The sequence below is a fragment of the Barbus barbus genome (assembly GCF_936440315.1).
Source record: "Barbus barbus genome assembly, chromosome: 3".
Lineage (NCBI taxonomy): Eukaryota > Metazoa > Chordata > Actinopteri > Cypriniformes > Cyprinidae > Barbus > Barbus barbus.
The window spans coordinates 40,554,272-40,573,330 of record NC_136731.1 but is presented as its reverse complement, the minus strand read 5'-3'; the positions used below and the strand labels follow the sequence as shown (position 1 = coordinate 40,573,330).

The window sequence follows — 19,059 nt, the reverse complement described above, 5'->3', positions numbered from 1 at the left end:
CCTAAACATTGTGTTTGGCCACAGCAAAAGTTTCCATATCAATGGCATCCACTTCATCAGGCTAGTGTGTTTCCTTTGTGCCTATTCTTATTTAAACTCTGATACTGGCTTGCATCAAGACCCAAGCCCATGGGGTTTAAACTTCAGTTCTCATTAAAGCCTGACTGGAGGGTAGAGACCGTTCCAACCACATCAGGATTAGATCAAAACCTCGCTTTTCCCAGAAGGCTCTTCGGCAAAGTCTAAGCAAACACTCTTTCTCTGGATTCAAAGTCGCATACTCCACACTCTCTCTGCTTTGATTCATCTATCCCTATCGATAAAGAGAGAGCAGGATGATGCTAAAGTGACTCCTGTGATGACTAAGCAACAGTTGTGTTCGAACTGGAAGCGATAGATAGAGCGCTAGATGATCTTATTGACTTCATTTGAGCTCAAAGCTTTTTGCAGCACAAGAATGGAGTCTCTTCTACAAAAGAGCACTTCAGTTAGAGACAAAAAGAGCTTAATCTGAACAAATATGTCTTTAAAAAGGTTAAAACAGTTAGTGTTCCTTGTCAATCGGTTAAAGATTTTCTGCTAAATTAAAGGGGAAATCTAGAAAAACCACAGAAGGAACTATGTCTTAGATTCCTGGAGTTGACCATTGAGCATTATATCTGCATTTCAGCTTAGCAACAAAAAACTCTTGTTCTTTATTCTCTCTTCTTCTCTCAACTGAGTATTTCTTACTGTATAACTATTAACAGAAACCTTGGTGAAAGGGACAGTGGATAGGACAGCACTATAAACACTTGGCAGATAGATATGTCTGAGCTAAAACATACACGTTTGACACAGATGGTTGAGTTGTTGACCACAGATGTTGTTATTCTGCTTCATTATGAAGGTATTGGCTGTGGGGAATGGGGGTGGTTAAAGGTGGAGGTGTTTGTGTCAGGAGTCCTGCCATATGCCAAAGTCTAACTAAAAATAAAAATAACCAGGGTTCAGAATTAACTGACGGGTCAATCGAGAAAGTTGTATGGCTATAAATATTTCTTACAAGTAAAGAAACTTCATTCTGCTGTTCTACTGACAATATAGTTGTTTTCCTTTTGAATATTTAACAATTACTGCAGGTAATTTCACACAAAAAAAATTGTCCTATTGAAGGTCAATAAATTACCAGCCAAATTTACTATTAATTTTAGAAATTTGGACCCTAAAATATACTTTTAATATAATAAATAACTAAAAAGGTCTTAAATTGAGCCCGCAGTTGTGGTTTACAGCACAATTCAATGTTATTGATGCTATACATAATACATTCACTCACGGAAATAACTGAAAATGCCACAGGAAATAGAATCCAGTATGAAATTATGTATGAAGATGCAGATAATACTTGGTTTATATATATATATATATATATATACTGCTGTTCAAAATATTAGGATGAGTATAATTTTCCTTTTTTTTAAGAAATTGGTATTGAATTGATGAAAGACTTACAAGTACATTGTAACAAAAAATATATATATTTTTTAACTTTATATTCATTAAAAAATTCCACAAAAAATCTTACGCAACAACCGTTTTTTACATCGATATGAACACCAAATATTTCTTGTGCACCAAATTAAGATGATTTCTGAAGGATCATGTGACATTGAAGTAATGGCTGCTGAAAAGTCAGCTTTGCCATCATAGATATAAATTAATTTTTAAATGTTAAAATAGAAGACAGTTCTAAATTCTAATAACACTCGACAGTACTGTTTGTACTTGAAAAACAATACAAAAACCTTACCAACACCAAATTTTTGAACAGTAGTGTATACAGATAAACCAATCAGTAATGATATAATATATATGGAATAAGTAAATACCATACAGGAAGTTGCTTGGCACATCTTTAAAGAAGCCATTGGTGAGTAAATTCTTCCTTAGAAAAGTCCATGTGTTCAGATTAAACACAGTGAGCCAAGAGACATTCTTTCATGGTTATAAAAGTCATGGCACAGTGTTGTAGAGCGGACAGCTTGGCTCGCATGAGCACCAGGCAGCTGAAACTGTAAACAAATGACTAACAAGCCTCCTAAAATCCCTTCTGAAGGCTGGAAGAAGTCGAATCTGTGGGGTCCGCACTCATGTTTTGTTGGGGTGGTGCTTTGGCTGTTTTGTGTCGTGTTGAGCTGATATATTCTTAGGGTAGCAGGGAGGAGGAGTAGCGGATGGCGGATGACAGAACTCCTTGATCGTTACGGTGAGGAGGTTAGCTGTGATGTCCGTGACGACCACATTGGCACATCGGGAGGTCATGTCAGGATGCCAGTCCAAATTTTCCTCTTCCTCCGACGGTTCCTCTGACACGGGCACCTCTGGGACCTTGAGCAGTCGGCGACCAGAGAAGGGATTGCGTCGCCGCAATCGCCTGTCCATTTCATGAGGTACGGAAAGGTCCAGGATGTGTTCATTGTCTTCTGAGGATGACGAGGCAGAGGACGATGAGGAAAACATAGGAGAAGATGGAAGAGCAGAAGGACCCAAGCTGTTTTTGGATGCTACAGGTTGAGCGCTGAGTTTGTGAAGGGCAGGATCTTGGGTCTTGGTTGCAGAGGCCTTGGGCGGCAATGATGAATGCTGGGATTGGGTTTGTGGCGGGGAGGGTGGCTCGCCATCTGAAACCTCCGAGCTTGAGTTTGACGGAGGCAGTTCATCAAGAGTATGACCTTTAGACGCGTCCACCTTTGAACTTTGGGAGGAAGAGAGATTGTTTGTCGTGTTATTACGACTCCCTCCACTTTGAGTCTGGTTCTCGGCATTGCTCAGGGAGTGAGAATCGAAGATTTTCCCAAAAACAGGAAACCCAGAACTTCTAATGGGGGGCTGGATTCCTCGGTAGGACACCTCTCCAAACCGCCTGTTTTTCCCAATCACCCTATTCCGGGACGGAATCTTCTGTCGCCCAAAATGGGACTGCTGGGCGGAAGGCACGTGTGTCCTTCTACTATTAGCAACTCCACCATTCCCAGCCTTGTCAACAACTTTGAGGTTCAGAATGACTCGTCCTTTCTTCACTTCCCTGGGTTTGACTTTACGATTCAGAATGCGGACAGTTTCTGAGAAAGGACTGACTGTCAGACGGGATGAAAAAGGACTGGAGGGGCCGACTGTCTGGTCTGGGCGGGGCAAGGGCCGACGTGCCATGCGATGGCAGCGGTGAATGTCTTTCTTCAGTTTGGGCTGAGCGGTGCCCGATTGCAGTTTAGCGTTAGAAGGGGCAGTTGGGGTGTAGACCGGTGCAGCCGAGGGCGGAGGAAGCTTGGAATGCTGCTGAGGACGAGTGTGCTTGAACTCCGGGACTCTTGAGGAAGTCTCTGCAACCTGCGCTCTTGACTAAATAATAATAGGGAAAAGTAAAAAATGATTCACTTATTAAAGGTTTAGTTTACCAAAAATTTAAAATTCTGTCATTATTCACTCACCCTCATGGCGTTCCAAACCCATAAGACTTTTGTTTATCTTCGAAACACAAATGAAGATAATTTTGTCCTTCTATTTAAAGTCCATTCACCCAAAAACGTACACACTTGACACGCAAGAACCAATGAGGTTTGTTTTTGAGAGTAAGGCAAGAATATTTGAGCTTTCAACAGAAATTGCTCAGGTTTCATTAAAAATACCTCAATTTGTGTTTAGAAGATAGGGTTGGGAATGACAGATTGACAAAACAAATTAACTAGATGACTTTGCACGCCATAAAATACATTTAGTTCCAGTCAGTTGGTATTGCTGACATACCTTCAGAAGCAACGTTTTAGGTTTCGGGCCTCTCTTTTTAGGTCCATACATCTCCTGCTCCCGCTCTCTGTGTAAACAATACGAGTTGTTCAAAAGTGTTTGCACTGTTTGTGACAGTTTCAAACATCCTCTTGAGCAAAAGCAGACTGTGACTTGTGTAATCATGTGATGTGGCTGCAGATGTCTGTGTGAATGCTTCCTGTGGGTATGCAGGAAAGAGTTGATCTAGCTCTGAATCAGGGAGACCACTTCAAACAGAAGCGCCAACTGTCACAAACGAATGCATCGCTCATGATCGCATGACTTGACATTTTGTAGAAGTCCATTTCCTTTAAAAACGTTAATCAGGAGCAAAAAACATTTTACAAAAAATAAAACTCACTTTTGTTCAAAAGCTGCAACGAGTCGTTCATCTAGGATGTTCTCCTCAGGTTCCCATGTGCTGTACCTGCAAAATATACAGATCATTTAACATCCATGACTTATCAGATATACAAAACTTAACAAATGAATCATATTTCTGTTCACTTACTTTATTGCCCATCCTTTCCATTTCACTAGGTACTCCATCCGTCCCTATGGAAAAGAGATCAGATTCAGTTCGCAAGATTCCTGGAAGATATCTTTTATTGATGGAATATTTCATTAGGATCACTCAGTTATTATTTACTCTCCTACTTAATTTTTAATGAAACACGTGAATAGATATTCTTTACGAATCTTTACTTAGCTTGTTCTATACAGATGATGCTTCAGAGTTCAAAAACGCAGTGTAAATATATCATAAAAGTAGTCATTATCCATTCATCCTTCAAACTGCTTGTCCTATTTAGGGTTGTGAAGTGGTCAATATGACAAAACTAATTCAAGACTCTAGAGAACTTGAGATATACTCATGTGGACCACTTTTAAGATGCCTTTTCCATTGACTGGAAAAATGATTCTTCAGTTCCTCTGAAGAAAGTCAGTCATGTAATCTTGGAAGAGAGTAAATGTTGACAAAAATGCCCCAAATTAGGGTAAACTACTCCTTTACATAATCCTGACCTCATAACTGTAATATTAAAATGTCCATTCAGTAATGAACTCAATGCATGCGCATGCGTACTGTAACACAATATACAAAAAGTTCTTTCATGTATTTAGTATCAGGGGATGCTGGTCATTTGACAACCAACATTTTGTTCCGCACCGTCCCTGAAAAAAAAACGCAGGTCGCACTGAAAACAAAAATAAACAGCGAGTTGGACGCAATAAGGAGTGGTTGCTACGCGACGCGACGCCACAGATACTATAGAACGTAAACATTCCATTATCAATTTTTGAAACTATCATCCTGCAAACGCGCGAAATGCGCTGTCTGGCTGATGGTAACGCACTGTAAAGAGCTCCTCAGCTTAAGCTATAGTGCTAGCGTTGTAGTTGGGTAGCGTCGCGTCGCACGCCTGCAGTGTCGATGGGGTGTCAGACGAACCGGCCTTTGTCAAAAATTTGCACTCCGGGCAGACACAAAAAAGCTAACGCGCTAACAGCACCAGCTCCAGCTGGCGCCGCTCCAACCTGAACGACCTTACACAAAACACCGAGCTAAAAATGAGCAACTCTGTCAAATTAGCGCCCTAAAAAAGACTGCATACACAACTGCGCGTAATACGAGCGGTTTTATGATTGCATAGGAAAGCATGGTGCTCTAATGCAGTTCAGTGCACAGCGCTCGGTCCGCAGGGCTGAAGTTTAGTGCGTCTGTAGGCCGCAGTGAAAGGAAATAAAACGAGTTTTAACGATAAACACACTGACCTTACGGATGCGGCGCTTCAGGATGGCCTCAGCGGCAAACACTCGGTCCCCTGCCGCAGACAGCTCCATCTTGAGTGGGACAGCAGAGACGGGTTCTTCCGCGGAAGCGATGGAGAGATCCTGCGCCGTGGAGGAGTGAACCAAACACGCGCGCGCGCGCCTCGAACACAGAATACACTGATCTATAGATCCACTGATCCATGCAAGAATTCACTAATCTACAGATAATAGACATTAGGGGAAACAGAGGAAAAATAACATGTTCTTCAAAGAGCTGCATTATCTATCTATCTATCTATCTATCTATCTATCTATCTATCTATCTATCTATCTATCTATCTATCTATCTATCTATCTATCTATCTATCTATCTATCTATCTATCTATCTATCTATCTATCTAGTGCCCTCCAAAAGTATTGGAACAGTAAAGACACAATTGCTCTGTTGGCTGTGGAGTCAAGACATTTACAAATATGATTACAAGATGAATATGAGACAAAACTACAGAATGTCACGTTTTATTATTGGGTGATTCAACACACAGATGTTTTACCAGATAAGAAGTTCAGCACTTTTAGAGTTTCATCCCTCTATCTGATGTGAGCATAAGTATTGGAACAGTTGCCTCACAGGTCTTTCTAAGTGATCAGCTGTGTCCTGTTGCATTAATTCTTCAGATATTAAATGCAGGGAATGTGTTGTATCAGTTATATCCATTACTTCTGTATTCTGAATCTTGCATTCGATGATGACACACACAAACCAGGATGAAGACGAGGGAGCTGACTTTGAGAGAAAAGCAAGCAATTTGGATGCTAAAAGAAAAGAGGAAGTCAGTTAGAGCTCTAGCAAAAACAAAGGGCATGGAGAAATCAATAGTTTGGAAACCACCAGCAACCAACAACGACCTGATCGGCTGAGAAAACAACAGTAGTTGATGACAGACAAATCATAAAAGCTGTGAAAATGAATCCTAAAAGACGTGTCTGTAAAATCACCAACAACTTCCAGAAAGCTGTGGTGATGCTCTGACAGTCTACTGTCCTCAGGAGACTTTGACACAGAATTACAGATGCTACACAGCAAGATGCAAACCTCTGACCAGCACCAAAAATAGAAAGGCAAGCTTAGAGTTTGCAAAAAAGCACAAAGGTGAGCCAGAAGAGTTTTGGAACTGTGTTTATGGACCGATGAGACAAATATGAACCTTTATCTAAGTGATGGGAAAGCAAAAATGTGGAGAAAAAAAGGGAACTGCAAATGATCCCAAGCATACAGCCTCATCTGTAAAGCATGGTGGAGGTGGTGTCATGGCATGGGGATGCATGGCTGCCTCTGGAACAGGCCCTCTCAACTTTACTGATGACTTAATGTATGATGACAGTAGCAGAATGAATTTGGAAGGGTAAAAAACCATCTTATATATATATATATATATATATGTGTGTGTGTGTGTGTATAATATATATGTATTGGTTGATTGGAATGTTGTTCCAGGATCAACAAGGATGATCCAGGAACATGTTGTACTTGGTGAAATCACGCTCACCATATATATATATATATATATATATATATATATATATATATATATATACTTGTATACTTAATATTTATAGTTTTTATTTTATTATATTTTATGCATATCAAAATCAGCACATATTATAATTGAAATATTATGTTTATAGGGATAAAGACGTAATTGAGAGTTGTTAAAGAATATAATTGTTTTTCAAGCCCAAGCAAGTGTATATAAAACACTTGTTTGGCTCTGAATGAAAAAGAGCCAAATGCATACATGTAAAGGTATAAAAGCTCTAGCAAAGGTTTCTGATCACTGCACTGTAGAAAAATGCAATTCAACACCAGTCCTGTCTCCTATCCTGTGTGCAGTGTTTACGGCAGGTGTCTAACCCCAGTCACACTTTTATTACTCTGCACTGTTCAATAATTCACAGGCCACACGGGTGACAATAGCTCACTGTTTCCCTCTCTCTCTCTCTCTCTCTCTCTCTCTCACACACACTCACAAACTTGACGAGACAGGAGAGGACACAGGAGACCAGGGGGAGACAGCAGTGGGTCATCCGTCAGTCTGGTTGTTTGTTGTTTAGTCAGTGGATGTTGTTTATTTGTTTGTTGTACCACGGTGTCAGATCAGGATGTCCGAACAAAACAGTGATCAACTGCACCGCACCACTCTGGCCATTTATACGGTAAGCCTGAAGCCTCTCACTACTAAGTGTGAATTATACACATGTATGTATATTAATTGAGTAGAACAAATGTCATTTACATTCATAAGAAATTTGTTGCCTGTATATTTAAAAAAAAAATGTAATTCAGAAATAATAATTAATAATAATTATCACATCGTTACAGCTTGAAGCATAATTGTGTGTGTATATACAGCTATATCAGAGGTTGCGTTAGATTTGAACATTTTCCGTCATTTTGACGGACAGGGTCGTAAAAATTCCATCATAATCTATTATTACCCGTCATTTTAATTTTCATATTTTAGTTATAATAACACATTTAATCGCTTCTAATTTTGTTTTCATTTTCATTTTTAATATTGAACCTACATGAGGAGCATATAGGTTTATGGATAATATTTTATGATGAGAACAGATGAACAGACTTTGTGTAATTTTTCATGTTCAACACCACAGTGACAGCGGAGGCCATTATAAACAAAATATGCCAGGGCCGGGTAAAAAAAATAAACAAAATAAATAAAAAGAAATACAAAAAAAGATTTCTCAATGTTAATAGATTCTCATTTTTAGGGGTGGAAATTACAGTTGTGAATTACAATAGATCACTCTCAGTGTAATATTTATCTATCAGAAATGATTTTAGATAGACCATTTTGTTGTGACAAACAGCAATCTGCAACCAAGGCGACAGATTGATGTGGAGTGACAGTATGTGTTGACATTTGATCTGTTATCGGACTCTCATTCCTCAGAGCATAATGGAGCAGTTCAACCCAGATCTGCAGAGACTGGTGGCACTGGGAAACAGCTACATTCAGGCTTTCCAAGGCAAGTCAAATTGAGAAAGAATGAATGCAGTAGATGGCAAGATTGATTAAGCTTAAATGAGTAAGAAGGAAAGCAAAGCGGTTGAACTTTGGCCTGCTGGCTGTCATTGGTGATAAGTCAGCATTGCTGCAGCGTCATTGGCTGATTCAACATCATTGTTTAATGACTGTCTATTTTATGAGTCTTGAGTTTCACTAACTCACTAACTTGCTCTTGTGAAAGACTTTAATCTTTTGAAAGATGACGATCAAACAGTGTTCTAGTTCGATCATCAACTTTCAACAGATTAAAGAACCAATAAAATAACGTTTTTGGTGATCGGAGAATGAATATTTGACGATATCAGCCTTTGAAGAAAAAATGGTGTTGTAAACAAAACTAAACATTTCACTTCAGCCAAAAGAAAAAAAGGAGACAAAAATAGAAACAGGAAATAAAATGTGATTAAAACAAGACAAAATGCAAATATATAAATAATAAATGGTCTGTATAACAAGTCTTAAATGGTTGGTTGAACAACCAAAATTACAATTTTGTCATCATATACTTCCACATGTCATTCCAGACCTGTATCACTTTCTTTTTCTGCAGAGCACAAAAGAAACCCGATAGTTATGTGAAGACAAAACAGGCTTTTAAATCTTCACCACAGTTCTCATTTACAGTTGCAAATATGAAAACATTTTCTAGATATATTACAAATGCATTTAAATATTCAAATATGTCATGCAGGTTTGTTGTATAAGGCTTGTTGTCTATGAATGCAACGTCGCTGGTACAGTGGCAAGTTAAGAGTTAAGAGCAAACGATGGCAGAATTTGAATCTTTATGTGAACTAGTCCTTTAATATCTTAATGAATTTAAATAAAATGTAACCTTTTAACTTGTTTTAATAATTAATCTTGTTTTCAGGATGCTTAAATAGTATTACTTCTAAAACAAGGTGTTAAAATTAGACTCGCACTGTAAATGAATCAAAATATCAATATACTTAATATCTATTTAATATTATTACAATTTTATACATTTTAAAAACATTATATCATAGTTCTTATGTAGTGATATATAATATACAGTATTTCATATTTTGTTAAATTGTAAATATGTTGTAAGAGTGTGCTTATTGTGGATAATGAAGGAAATGAGAGTGTTTTTCAAGCACAAGTGTACTTTATTTAAAACATTTTTGTGTCTGTCTCAAAGCCAGTCATAAGTAGCACAGGTTTATTTGTAGCAATAGCCAACAGTATGGGTCAAAATGATCTATTTTTCTTTTATGCCAAAAATCATTAGAATATTAAGTAAAGATCATGTTCCATGAAGATATTTCCTATACTGTAAATATATCAAAAGTTTTTTTGATTAGTAATATGCATTGCTAAGGACTTCATTTGGACAACTTTAAAGGTGATTTTCTCAGTATTTTGTTTTTTTTGTACCCTCAGATTCCAGATTTTAAAATACCAAATATTGTCTTATCCTAACAAACCATATATCAATGGAAAGAGATTATAAATCTGAAGTGAAGTGACATAGTGCCAAGTATGGTGACCCATACTCGGAATTCGTGCGCTGCATTTAACCCATCCAACGTGCACACACACACACAGCAGTGAACACACACACACACACCGTTAACACACACCCGGAGCAGTGGGCAGCCATTTATGCTGCAGCGCCCGGGGAGCAGTTGGGGGTTCGGTGCCTTGCTCAAGGGCACCTCAGTCGTGGTATTGAGGGTGGAGAGAGCGCTGGACATTCACTCCCCCCCACCTACAATCCCTGCCAGCCCGAGACTCAAACCTGCAACCTTTGGATTACGAGTCCGGCTCTCTAACCATTAGGCCACGACTTCCCCATCTCAATTTGTCAAGCAGTAGCAAAGCACTGCACTGAGAAAAACACTAAAATATAGCCGCTCCAACACCAGTCCTGTCTCTTATTTAAATCACACACGTTATATTTGAGCACTACGATGGAAGGCAGAGAAGGGTTAACTTTTACTTTTTGTGTGAACTAGTGTTTAATATCTAAATTAAGCAAATTGATCTTGTTTTAAGGATAAGATATTAATACTGTTAAAAATCACACAGTGGTAAATGAATAAAATGTGTGTGTGTTTGTATCTATAGCCTTGGCCGTCACCAGTGAGGCCTATTTCAATGCTCTGTCTAAGATGGGTGAACAGGCCATGCAGAGCATGTCATCGCGTCTGCTGGGTAAGATTTTATTTCCTCTTCTTTCATTTCCTTTCACACATTTAAAATTACAGCAGGACACGTTTTTGATACACAATTCATTTTCTTTTTTTCTGATAAATATTTACTGTCCATCGCAGAGACAGATCTGGAAATAAAGAGTTATGTGTGTTTATCGAGGGTGGTACATTGGGAGGGAGCCAGTGCCCTTCACACACTCATATTGTACTTTGCTCTTGTAAATTCACCATGTTCCTCCTTGGATTTCTCTTACACGCATGAGTGTGTGTGAGTTTTGTAGTCAATATCAGATAACTGCACCTCTGTGATGTTAAATAATAAATGATGACACAACGTCAGCTTGGCAGTGCAACCTTTCAAGGCTAATACTTGCACTTTAACACATGGACACTCAAGCAGAAGCTGTTATAAGGCTATATGTGTGTGTTTTGCAGGTGATGTTTTGATCCAGATCTCGGACAGTCAGAGGAGACTCACCAGTGAGCTGGAGGGAGTGGTGCGTTACCAATCCTCCTCTATTGACTCATCATTTGATATCTTCTGCTCCTATGACGTTGTTGACATAATGTATGTTTGATTGTCTGTACGGCCAATCCCATGTTTAACGAGTCTATGTGATTGATTCAGTTCCGCTGTTTCCACTCCGAGGTCCTTCGAGAGATGGACGACAATGTCAGACTAGATAAAGAATACATATTGGTGAGTTGTTTGGTATATTTTGCAAATGCAAACAAAAACTGTACATTTTAAGAACAGAAAACATGCATAAACACCCGTTTTTATTAAAAATACAACTAAAATTAGGAGCAGAATTAATATTTACCTAATTAAAAATACTTCAGCCAACTCAGAACAAGGAACATTATCTGATTACAATGAATCTAAATATTGAAACTAAAATGTCACTTTCTCCTCCAGAACAGCAGGAGGGGCTATGAGATTGAAGTGAGAAACCAGGCATCGGCACTGGAGAGACAGATGAGGCGAGGGGTCCCACAGGTGAGAGCAGTGTGTCACCCTTGTTAAATGGCACACTAGATTTGGACATTTCTGTGTGTTTATGGCATCCAGAGGACTGTAGAGTGTCTCATTTGTCATGTTTAGATTCAGATGGTAGATTAGGAGCTCCTTTAAAACGGCTGATTGCAATGTAAAATGAACAACCACAATTCTTTTTGATTTTTAGAGACGGGATAATCCGAAATCTGTCAATCCTCTATGAAGAACAAATGTGCATTTCAAAAATTTGGGATTGGTTAGATGTTTTAATTAGTGCTGTCAAATGATTAATCGCGATTAATCGCATCCAAAATAAAAGTTTTTGTTTACGTAATGTGTGTACTGTGTATATTTATTATGTATATATAGATACACACATATACAGTATATATTTACATTTATATTATGCATAAATATATTTAATAAACATAACATATATACATTATCGTGTTTGTATTTCTATACACAGTACACACTCATATATTATGTAAACAAAAACTTTTATTTTGGATGCGATTAATCGTTTGACCACTCTTTTTAATGTTTTTTTAAAAATAATTCTCTTATGCTCACCAAGGGTGAATTTATTTGATCAAAAATACAGCAATTTTATGAAATTTAAGAAACATTTGAATGGTTGTACTCAAGGGCTTGGCACTTTTTGATCTACTACTTAAAGTAGAAGCTCAACAAAACAGCTATTTTTAAGAGTGTTAAAGACAAACTAATGCTGTAAGGCTTTATTGTCATTCATGATGGTACAAAATATGAAAAAATAATGATAATAATGTTGATGGATGTGTGTAGGATGGCAGCAATTATGTGCACTTTCTCAGAGAGTGTCAGAAAGAGGCGCTAAAGGAGGAAGAAAGAAGATATCGATTCTTGGCAGAGAAACACAGCGGCTTCACCCAGTCCATTGCATATCTCATGAACAAGGTTAATATAATTTCTTTTTATTAGTATCTATAATTAACTAGCTGCTTAATGGGGTGGGACTTGGGGTCTAACCAAAGTGATATGGAGATACGGTTAAGGAGAATTTGTGTTAAGTGTTGTCGTAAAAGCTTGCCATCTCCATTTTTTGAAAGGGGATAAAATCTTTGGACAAGACAAAATATTTGGGTAGCCTTATACTACATCAAATTATTTTTTAGAATATGATTTTTTTCTGCCGATTAAAAGTTGTTTGGAAGTGCTCAGTTTGATTAGTGTGTGTTTAAATGTTTAATTCCTCCCACAGACAGGGGGCGGCCTTCAAAACAGAGCAGAGGGGTGGAAAGATCTGGTGAATCACACGAGAGAATCCCGTCCACGCACTCCTTCACGACTGGAGGACTACACTGTGAGATATAACGACATAAAATAACCATATGATATTATATTTAATAACACTTAGTAGCCCTAAATCAGCGGTACCCAAACTTTTCAATAAGAAGGGCCAAAAATGCAAAGGAAATGTTGCATTATATCCAACATTAAATTACATGAATATATATATTTTTTTACATTTCAATGTTTCTGTGTAATTCTCCCAGCCTGATGTTAACCGCTGGGCGGAGCAACCACTGGGCACAGTTCCCTCTAGAGGTGTGGAGAGCTTATTTTGAAACGATACAAGACATCTGTGAACATTACACACTGTTTTTTGTGTTTAATATGGCAAACTTTCTCCACTTCATCTTAGGCCCCTCCCCTCAGCCCACTCGTTCCAACTCCATCTCGGGATTGGGCGGAGTCAAAGTGATGCGAGCACTGGTCCCCCACCCTCCCTCTGCAAACTCCACCCTCCTGCCATTCTCCCGAGGAGAAACCATCACCCTACTCGTTAAAGAGCCGAAGAACGGCTGGCTGTTCGGCCTCTCTGACAGCTCTGGACGGTGAGAGAACTTTCACGCTTTGTCTACACTGATCCAGATACGTATGAATACAGCAGTTTCATTTCAAAATGTTCTGTCAACATTAGCATTTTCAGGCTTTTCCAAAAGTTGTCACTGAAATGTCATAAAATGCTCAAATTATCTGTGCATGTGTAAAACATATGATGATACTGAGAGACCAGACATACTGTAATAAAGTCGTCATGCTATTCTTATGGCACGATTATTTTATTAGCAAAATATCTCAAGTGCAGGTCACAATCGCCTTTGTACGTATTATCCAAAACACAATTGCCTTCATATTTTGCCACAGGACAGCAACTGCAAATAAATATTATTATAAATGTTATCTTATCTTATATAATATGAAGATTAAACAAAGTAACATTATATTTAGCAACACTATGAATGTGAATAACACAAAGGAGGCATATACTGGTAATATCTATCAGTACAATATGCATCACATGCGTTATCATTTTAAAATACTTTGTTTTTACAGCCCACACTACAAAAACAAAAACAACAAAAATGTTGTCTCAGTGTGAATGGAAGGCCAGAACAAATGTATCTGGATTGGTGTAGAAGTAGCCTTAGACTGGGCTAGTCCTAAATTTAAATTCCAGGGTACATTCATGATTCAGTGATGCACTGAAACACACATACAGTGCTCAGATGGACCACCTGATTTAGTTTCCCATTCATTCGATCTGCATTGTTCAGGCAAGGCTGGTTCCCTGCTGCTTACGTAGGCCCCATGGATGAACCACCTGGACCTCCTCTCTCCAGGTAAGCTGATACGGCACATTTCCCAACACCTGCGCATATGTGCTTCAGTCTCATGACCTTTGACCTCTTCCCCTGTTCAGTAGCAGCTCTTTCAGAAGCAGCAGCAGTATGAGTAACCTCCTCAACCAACCTGTGAGCAGCAGGCAACAAACAGCTCCACCTGCACCTGCACCTCCACCACCACCTCCGTCAACCAGATCCAGCTATTCCCGGCCGGTCACTCCCACCCCTTCAGAAAACAGAGTAAGATCTCTTAACATAAACAGCGTTAAAGAGTAGTTCACCCAAGAATGAAAATTGTGTCATCATTTAGTTTCTCTCTTCTGTTGAACACAAAAGAAGATATTTTGAAGAATGTGAGTAACCAAGTAGTTGATGGTAACCATTGACTCCCAAGTATATATATTTGTTTCATACAGTCGTGGTTAGAATTATCGGCACCCTTGGTAAATATGATCAAAGAAGGCTCTGAAAATAAACCTGCATTATTAATCCTTTTGATCTTTTATTTAATAAATCTCAAAAATCTAACCTTCATTGAAAAATTGTGGGGAAATTAGTGGGGTAAAAAAATATTAAATAACAAATTATTTAAATAAATAAATTATTAAACTTATTTTTGAAAATGAAATCACATTTTTATTAAAAATGCTGATTATGCTGAAAAAACAACAACATTTTGACCATCAGCAAGACTGTTAAAAGTGATCTAGTTGTTGTCAACTGCAGCCAAAAAGCAGAAGTTATTACATTGTGATAAAAGATTATGAAGGCAAACATTTTTGTCTTTGCATTAATGTGCTCTGTTTGTTGTGTAACGTTCACATTTGGAGAAAGAACATGTATTAAGAAAGTAAACAGGGTCCAGTTTGATTAATCTTGACTTTTAATTGAAGAAAAATGATCACATTCTGTTTCTTTCATCAAATAATCCATTAATATTGCACGGAAAGTAAGAATTTACATGCAGCAGCTGTAATGTAGTAATCCTTTGAGCGTGTTTTACATTCGGATGTGGTTCGTGGTGTTTGTTTTGAAGATCTGCTGATGCTCAGAATATTTTAAATCCCTGGAGAGATTCCTGACTGTAAGCTAATTTAAATGTGGAGATGAGATGAGAACATGCTGACTTTGAATTTTAAGAGTCATTTCCTACTGTGGCCAGCAGGGGCACTGTGGTGAAGTGCTGTTCTCCTCTACACCTCATCCTTCATTCTGGTAGCTGCAAGGGGGCAGCTCTTTCTGCTGACGGTCTGTGTGTGTGTGTGTGTGTGTGTGTGTGTGATCCTCTGATACACCACAACAGGGCTACAATTATATATGAGTCTATTGCCTCCTCTTGCATTTGTTGTGGTTTGCTGTGGCTATATATTTGTATTGTACAAATATAAATTTGAAATTTGCTTGGGTACTTAAACTTTATGACAAGAACAGGGCTACAATTACAGTGATGCCATAGAAGAACCATTTTGGGTTCTTTGAAGAACCTTTCAGTGGACAGTTCTTAAAAGGACCATTTTAATAATCTAAACAACATTTTCCACTATAAAGAACATTGTATGCAATGGAAAGGTCCACTGGATGTTAAAGGTTCCTCATGCAATCATCAATGCCAGTAAAGAACCATTATTTTTAAGAGTAGGCAATGAGAGTAGTTTCAGTACACTTCTCCAGATTCAGCATCACATTTTTCTGGTTTTGCTGTGACTCAAATAGTTTAAAAGCATTCTAAAACAATCATCAGCTGCTAAATAACTTATCTTATTTTATTTTTACAGAGACAAGATGACTATGATTCTCGGCCACAACCTTTTCCAAGGTTGGCAAAAACACATTGTTTCATATCCATTAACCCCGTAATTGTGTTGCCTTTTGTTTTCTATGATCTATATGGCAGATCTGTGACTTTAACATGTTCATTTTTTCTCTCTGTTTACAGAGGCACAAATCCATTTGCCACTGTGAAGCTGAAACCCACCAAAACCAATGACAGATCAGCTCCACGCGTATGAATAAAGGTCAACCAATGGCACGTCAGCTCCTTAACAGTTCTTCAATTGCTAATCAGTGCTGCACATTTTACTGTACGCTGTTCAGCCATTTTCAAAAACATTCATTTTCCAGAGTAATCAGTACAAAGCATCACATTTAGGACAAAACGAATCAAGAATGATCAATGACTAGTCTTTAAAAGCCCATTAAAGCAGTTAAGATAATTTACCTTTATCTTCAGGCTGTTGGAGGGTCTGCGGCAGCAAACACAATTAATAACACTCTTTTATATGTAATGGCCTCATAAATATTTGGGCACTTAAGTCACACTTAAAATATATGAATTTCATGAAGTGGCATATTCAAACAAGCACTGTCATTTAGTAGATGTGTGAAGTCAGTTCTTCTCAAGTTCATGCAGGTGCAGATCATCACATTAACTATGAACATATGAAATCTGACAAACTCATTTTTGTGAAATGTTTGGCTTGAAAAGTGTCAAGTGACAAATGCACGTGTTTAAAATAAGTCCACTTGGGTTGATATTTTGTCACTTAATGCAATGACATTTTTAAATGTGGCTTACATGTCCAAATATTTAGTCATTTCTGTGTATTTTAAAACATCACTTCCATTCACTTATATGCTGCAGACCAGGAAATGTAAATGCAGGTCAGCTGAAGTGCTTTCAAGTGCTGAGATAAGTGCATCTTTCCGTCTTTTTAAATAATTGTATATAATTTGCATTATGTATGCAAAACACCTCTTGAAGCAACACATGTCCTCTGAATGCACTTTATGAATGTATACTGTCATGTTGGGGCTGTTTTAACTACAGTTCTGTGTGGTCTGACCTCTGGGACCCCCGCGTCTCTGATAAGCGACTATTGGTCTCTCTCTCCCGCTCTGTGCTTGAACTTTGTCTCTTGGCTCAGTTAATTCAGCTGACGTGTCCAATTATAAGCTGCTTCTAAATTGGCTGTTCTGTCTGCTTAAGTGCCTATAAAGTGAATGTTCATTTTAACCTTGACAGTAATTGGTGTGACCTTCTCCTGAGGTGTCAAGCCCATTAGTACAAACCCATTTGTAGGGATGTCTTGTATGTTATCAGCATATTTTTTTTTTGAGAATATTTTTCTGTTTAATTGATGCTGAATATTCAAAACAGAAATATGTGCCTATAATCACAGCAGTAATTTGCGTCTGTTATGATTTGACCAGCAAATACAGGAAAAGACACAACGTACAGTCTTTCTTGTAGATATCTTCCTGAACTATTTCTATACATCTTGTTCTATTTAATAAATAAAATCATGTAAAGTTGATTTAGTGTCTCTGAAGGGGTCATTTGTTAAGAGTTTAAGTGACCTGTGTTGTTAAGGACTAAATAACTAAAAATAGCAATGCCACTAACTTTTCCACATCCCATGACCATTCCCTTAAAAATGAATTTAGCTTCTTTTTTAAACTTGATATATAGATACTTCCAACTAATTATTTTAAAAAACAAAAAAAACAAATAGAAGGCATTGAGGCATTTTCTCTTTATTTTGTTTTTTTTTCACAACTTGACCTCTTTCTTTTGGTGTGTTTCACAACAGCTTGTTAACGGAGGGATGGCGAGAGTTTGGAGGGAAGGAGAGATTCAAGGAAGATAAAGAAAGATGAAGAAAAGGGGATGATGAACAGTGCGGTGTTTTCTTTTCTATTATATCTACATATTGCCAGCGTGAGATTTTGCCCTGTCGAAGGTCTCTTGGTCTATACACTAGCAGAAACACTCACTTTTGTATAAAAAGGAAAATAAATAGCATGAAGGTCAGTGTGTGGGATTGTGTGTTCAGAAGGGGGCATGCAAGCGTGTGAGTAAGTGAGCGTGTGTGTGTCTGTGCTTCAAGGGGGGTAGGCTGAGGTCGAGGTCAAAGGGTCATGAGGTATGAATAGGCCAAGAGTCTGAGTCACTTATTCACAAACCAGAGCAGCAAACTCTGAAACAGAAAGAAATAGAGAGATTATTGGCATTTTTGATGAAGTGCATAATATGGGTTAGTAGAAACATAATATTCAAAAGGACTCCAGACAATAATTTAAAATGTAATCAGTTCTGAAATCTTTGTGTGCGTCCATATGCGGTTTTATGAGATTTCCAAGAATAAGAGTCATGGTGTCTGATTCAACTGACTCTTATGAACCAGTTCTTTTTAATGAGTCAATCTAAAAGATTCACACTTGTTTGTGAAATAGCAGTTTGAATTAGACTCATTAGTCACTCACTCAGTGAATCATTCAATGAAGTGGGATTTGAATCGTGATCTTTTTTTATTCTGTAGCAGGAACAGGCTTCTATATAAATAAACTATGAATCATTACTTGAAATTAAGGATTTATATAGTCTTTTTTTTTTTGTCTTGACCCCTGCCCATTCAAACTGAGGAAGCATGTTGAGATTTGGTATATAGATAAGGTATAATTTACTCACTAAATCAAAAACCAGACTAACACATCTTACACTTCTATAAAGAACTAGTACGTTTTTTTATATTTG

General features: G+C 37.9%; 3 protein-coding genes across 10 annotated transcripts in view; 1 reads left to right on the top strand and 2 right to left on the bottom strand.

Moving 5' to 3' along the window:
- Positions 1 to 1,461: 1,461 nt before the first annotated feature.
- Positions 1,462 to 5,679, bottom strand: LOC306847266 (chromobox protein homolog 6-like). Its single transcript, XM_079381114.1, has 5 exons — positions 5,584 to 5,679; positions 4,319 to 4,362; positions 4,169 to 4,234; positions 3,787 to 3,853; positions 1,462 to 3,381 (listed from the first exon to the last, which is right to left on the bottom strand). Exons 1-5 carry the CDS (start codon positions 5,650 to 5,652, stop codon positions 2,131 to 2,133), a joined length of 1,497 nt encoding a protein of 498 aa, XP_079237240.1. The 5' UTR covers positions 5,653 to 5,679; the 3' UTR covers positions 1,462 to 2,130.
- Positions 5,680 to 7,472: 1,793 nt separating this feature from the next.
- On the top strand, positions 7,473 to 18,887 carry LOC306845324 (BAR/IMD domain-containing adapter protein 2-like 2). 4 transcript variants are annotated; one of them, XM_079378042.1, is made up of 15 exons: positions 7,473 to 7,801; positions 8,560 to 8,635; positions 10,768 to 10,854; positions 11,289 to 11,350; positions 11,482 to 11,553; positions 11,773 to 11,853; positions 12,661 to 12,792; positions 13,097 to 13,198; positions 13,392 to 13,443; positions 13,541 to 13,733; positions 14,457 to 14,522; positions 14,606 to 14,765; positions 16,301 to 16,341; positions 16,462 to 16,551; positions 18,116 to 18,335. In XM_079378042.1, exons 1-14 carry the CDS (start codon positions 7,748 to 7,750, stop codon positions 16,532 to 16,534), a joined length of 1,251 nt encoding a protein of 416 aa, XP_079234168.1. In that variant the 5' UTR covers positions 7,473 to 7,747; the 3' UTR covers positions 16,535 to 16,551; positions 18,116 to 18,335. The 4 variants fall into 4 exon arrangements, with proteins under 4 accessions (XP_079234168.1, XP_079234166.1, XP_079234167.1 ...); XM_079378040.1 differs by having other exon boundaries at positions 7,604 to 7,801; positions 14,603 to 14,765; positions 16,462 to 16,540; positions 18,116 to 18,887; XM_079378041.1 differs by having other exon boundaries at positions 7,604 to 7,801; positions 14,603 to 14,765; positions 18,116 to 18,886.
- The window catches only part of LOC306845345 (parvalbumin-7-like), a 50,376-nt gene continuing 49,356 nt past the window's right edge, over positions 18,040 to 19,059 (bottom strand). For 4 of the 5 annotated variants that reach the window (XM_079378082.1, XM_079378081.1, XM_079378084.1 and 1 more), the window contains exon 5: positions 18,077 to 18,502. In XM_079378082.1, coding sequence (XP_079234208.1) covers positions 18,477 to 18,502 — 26 coding nt within the window. In that variant the 3' untranslated portion in view covers positions 18,077 to 18,476. Of the gene's footprint in view, positions 18,503 to 19,059 lie in introns of all 5 variants that reach the window. The other variant, XM_079378080.1, reaches the window with a different exon arrangement.

Bases quoted from the DNA above. Each gene is read 5' to 3' on its own strand.
- LOC306847266 (XM_079381114.1), bottom strand. From the start codon at position 5,652: ATGGAGCTGTCTGCGGCAGGGGACCGAGTGTTTGCCGCTGAGGCCATC. The intron at 4,235-4,318 runs GTAAGTGAACAG...TATATTTTGCAG, and splicing joins TGGAAAGGATGGGCAATAAA to GTACAGCACATGGGAACCTG. The intron at 3,854-4,168 runs GTGAGTTTTATT...TTGTTTACACAG, and splicing joins GTTGCAGCTTTTGAACAAAA to AGAGCGGGAGCAGGAGATGT.
- LOC306845324 (XM_079378040.1), top strand. From the start codon at position 7,748: ATGTCCGAACAAAACAGTGATCAACTGCACCGCACCACTCTGGCCATT. The intron at 7,802-8,559 runs GTAAGCCTGAAG...CTCATTCCTCAG, and splicing joins CCACTCTGGCCATTTATACG to AGCATAATGGAGCAGTTCAA. The intron at 10,855-11,288 runs GTAAGATTTTAT...TGTGTTTTGCAG, and splicing joins CATGTCATCGCGTCTGCTGG to GTGATGTTTTGATCCAGATC.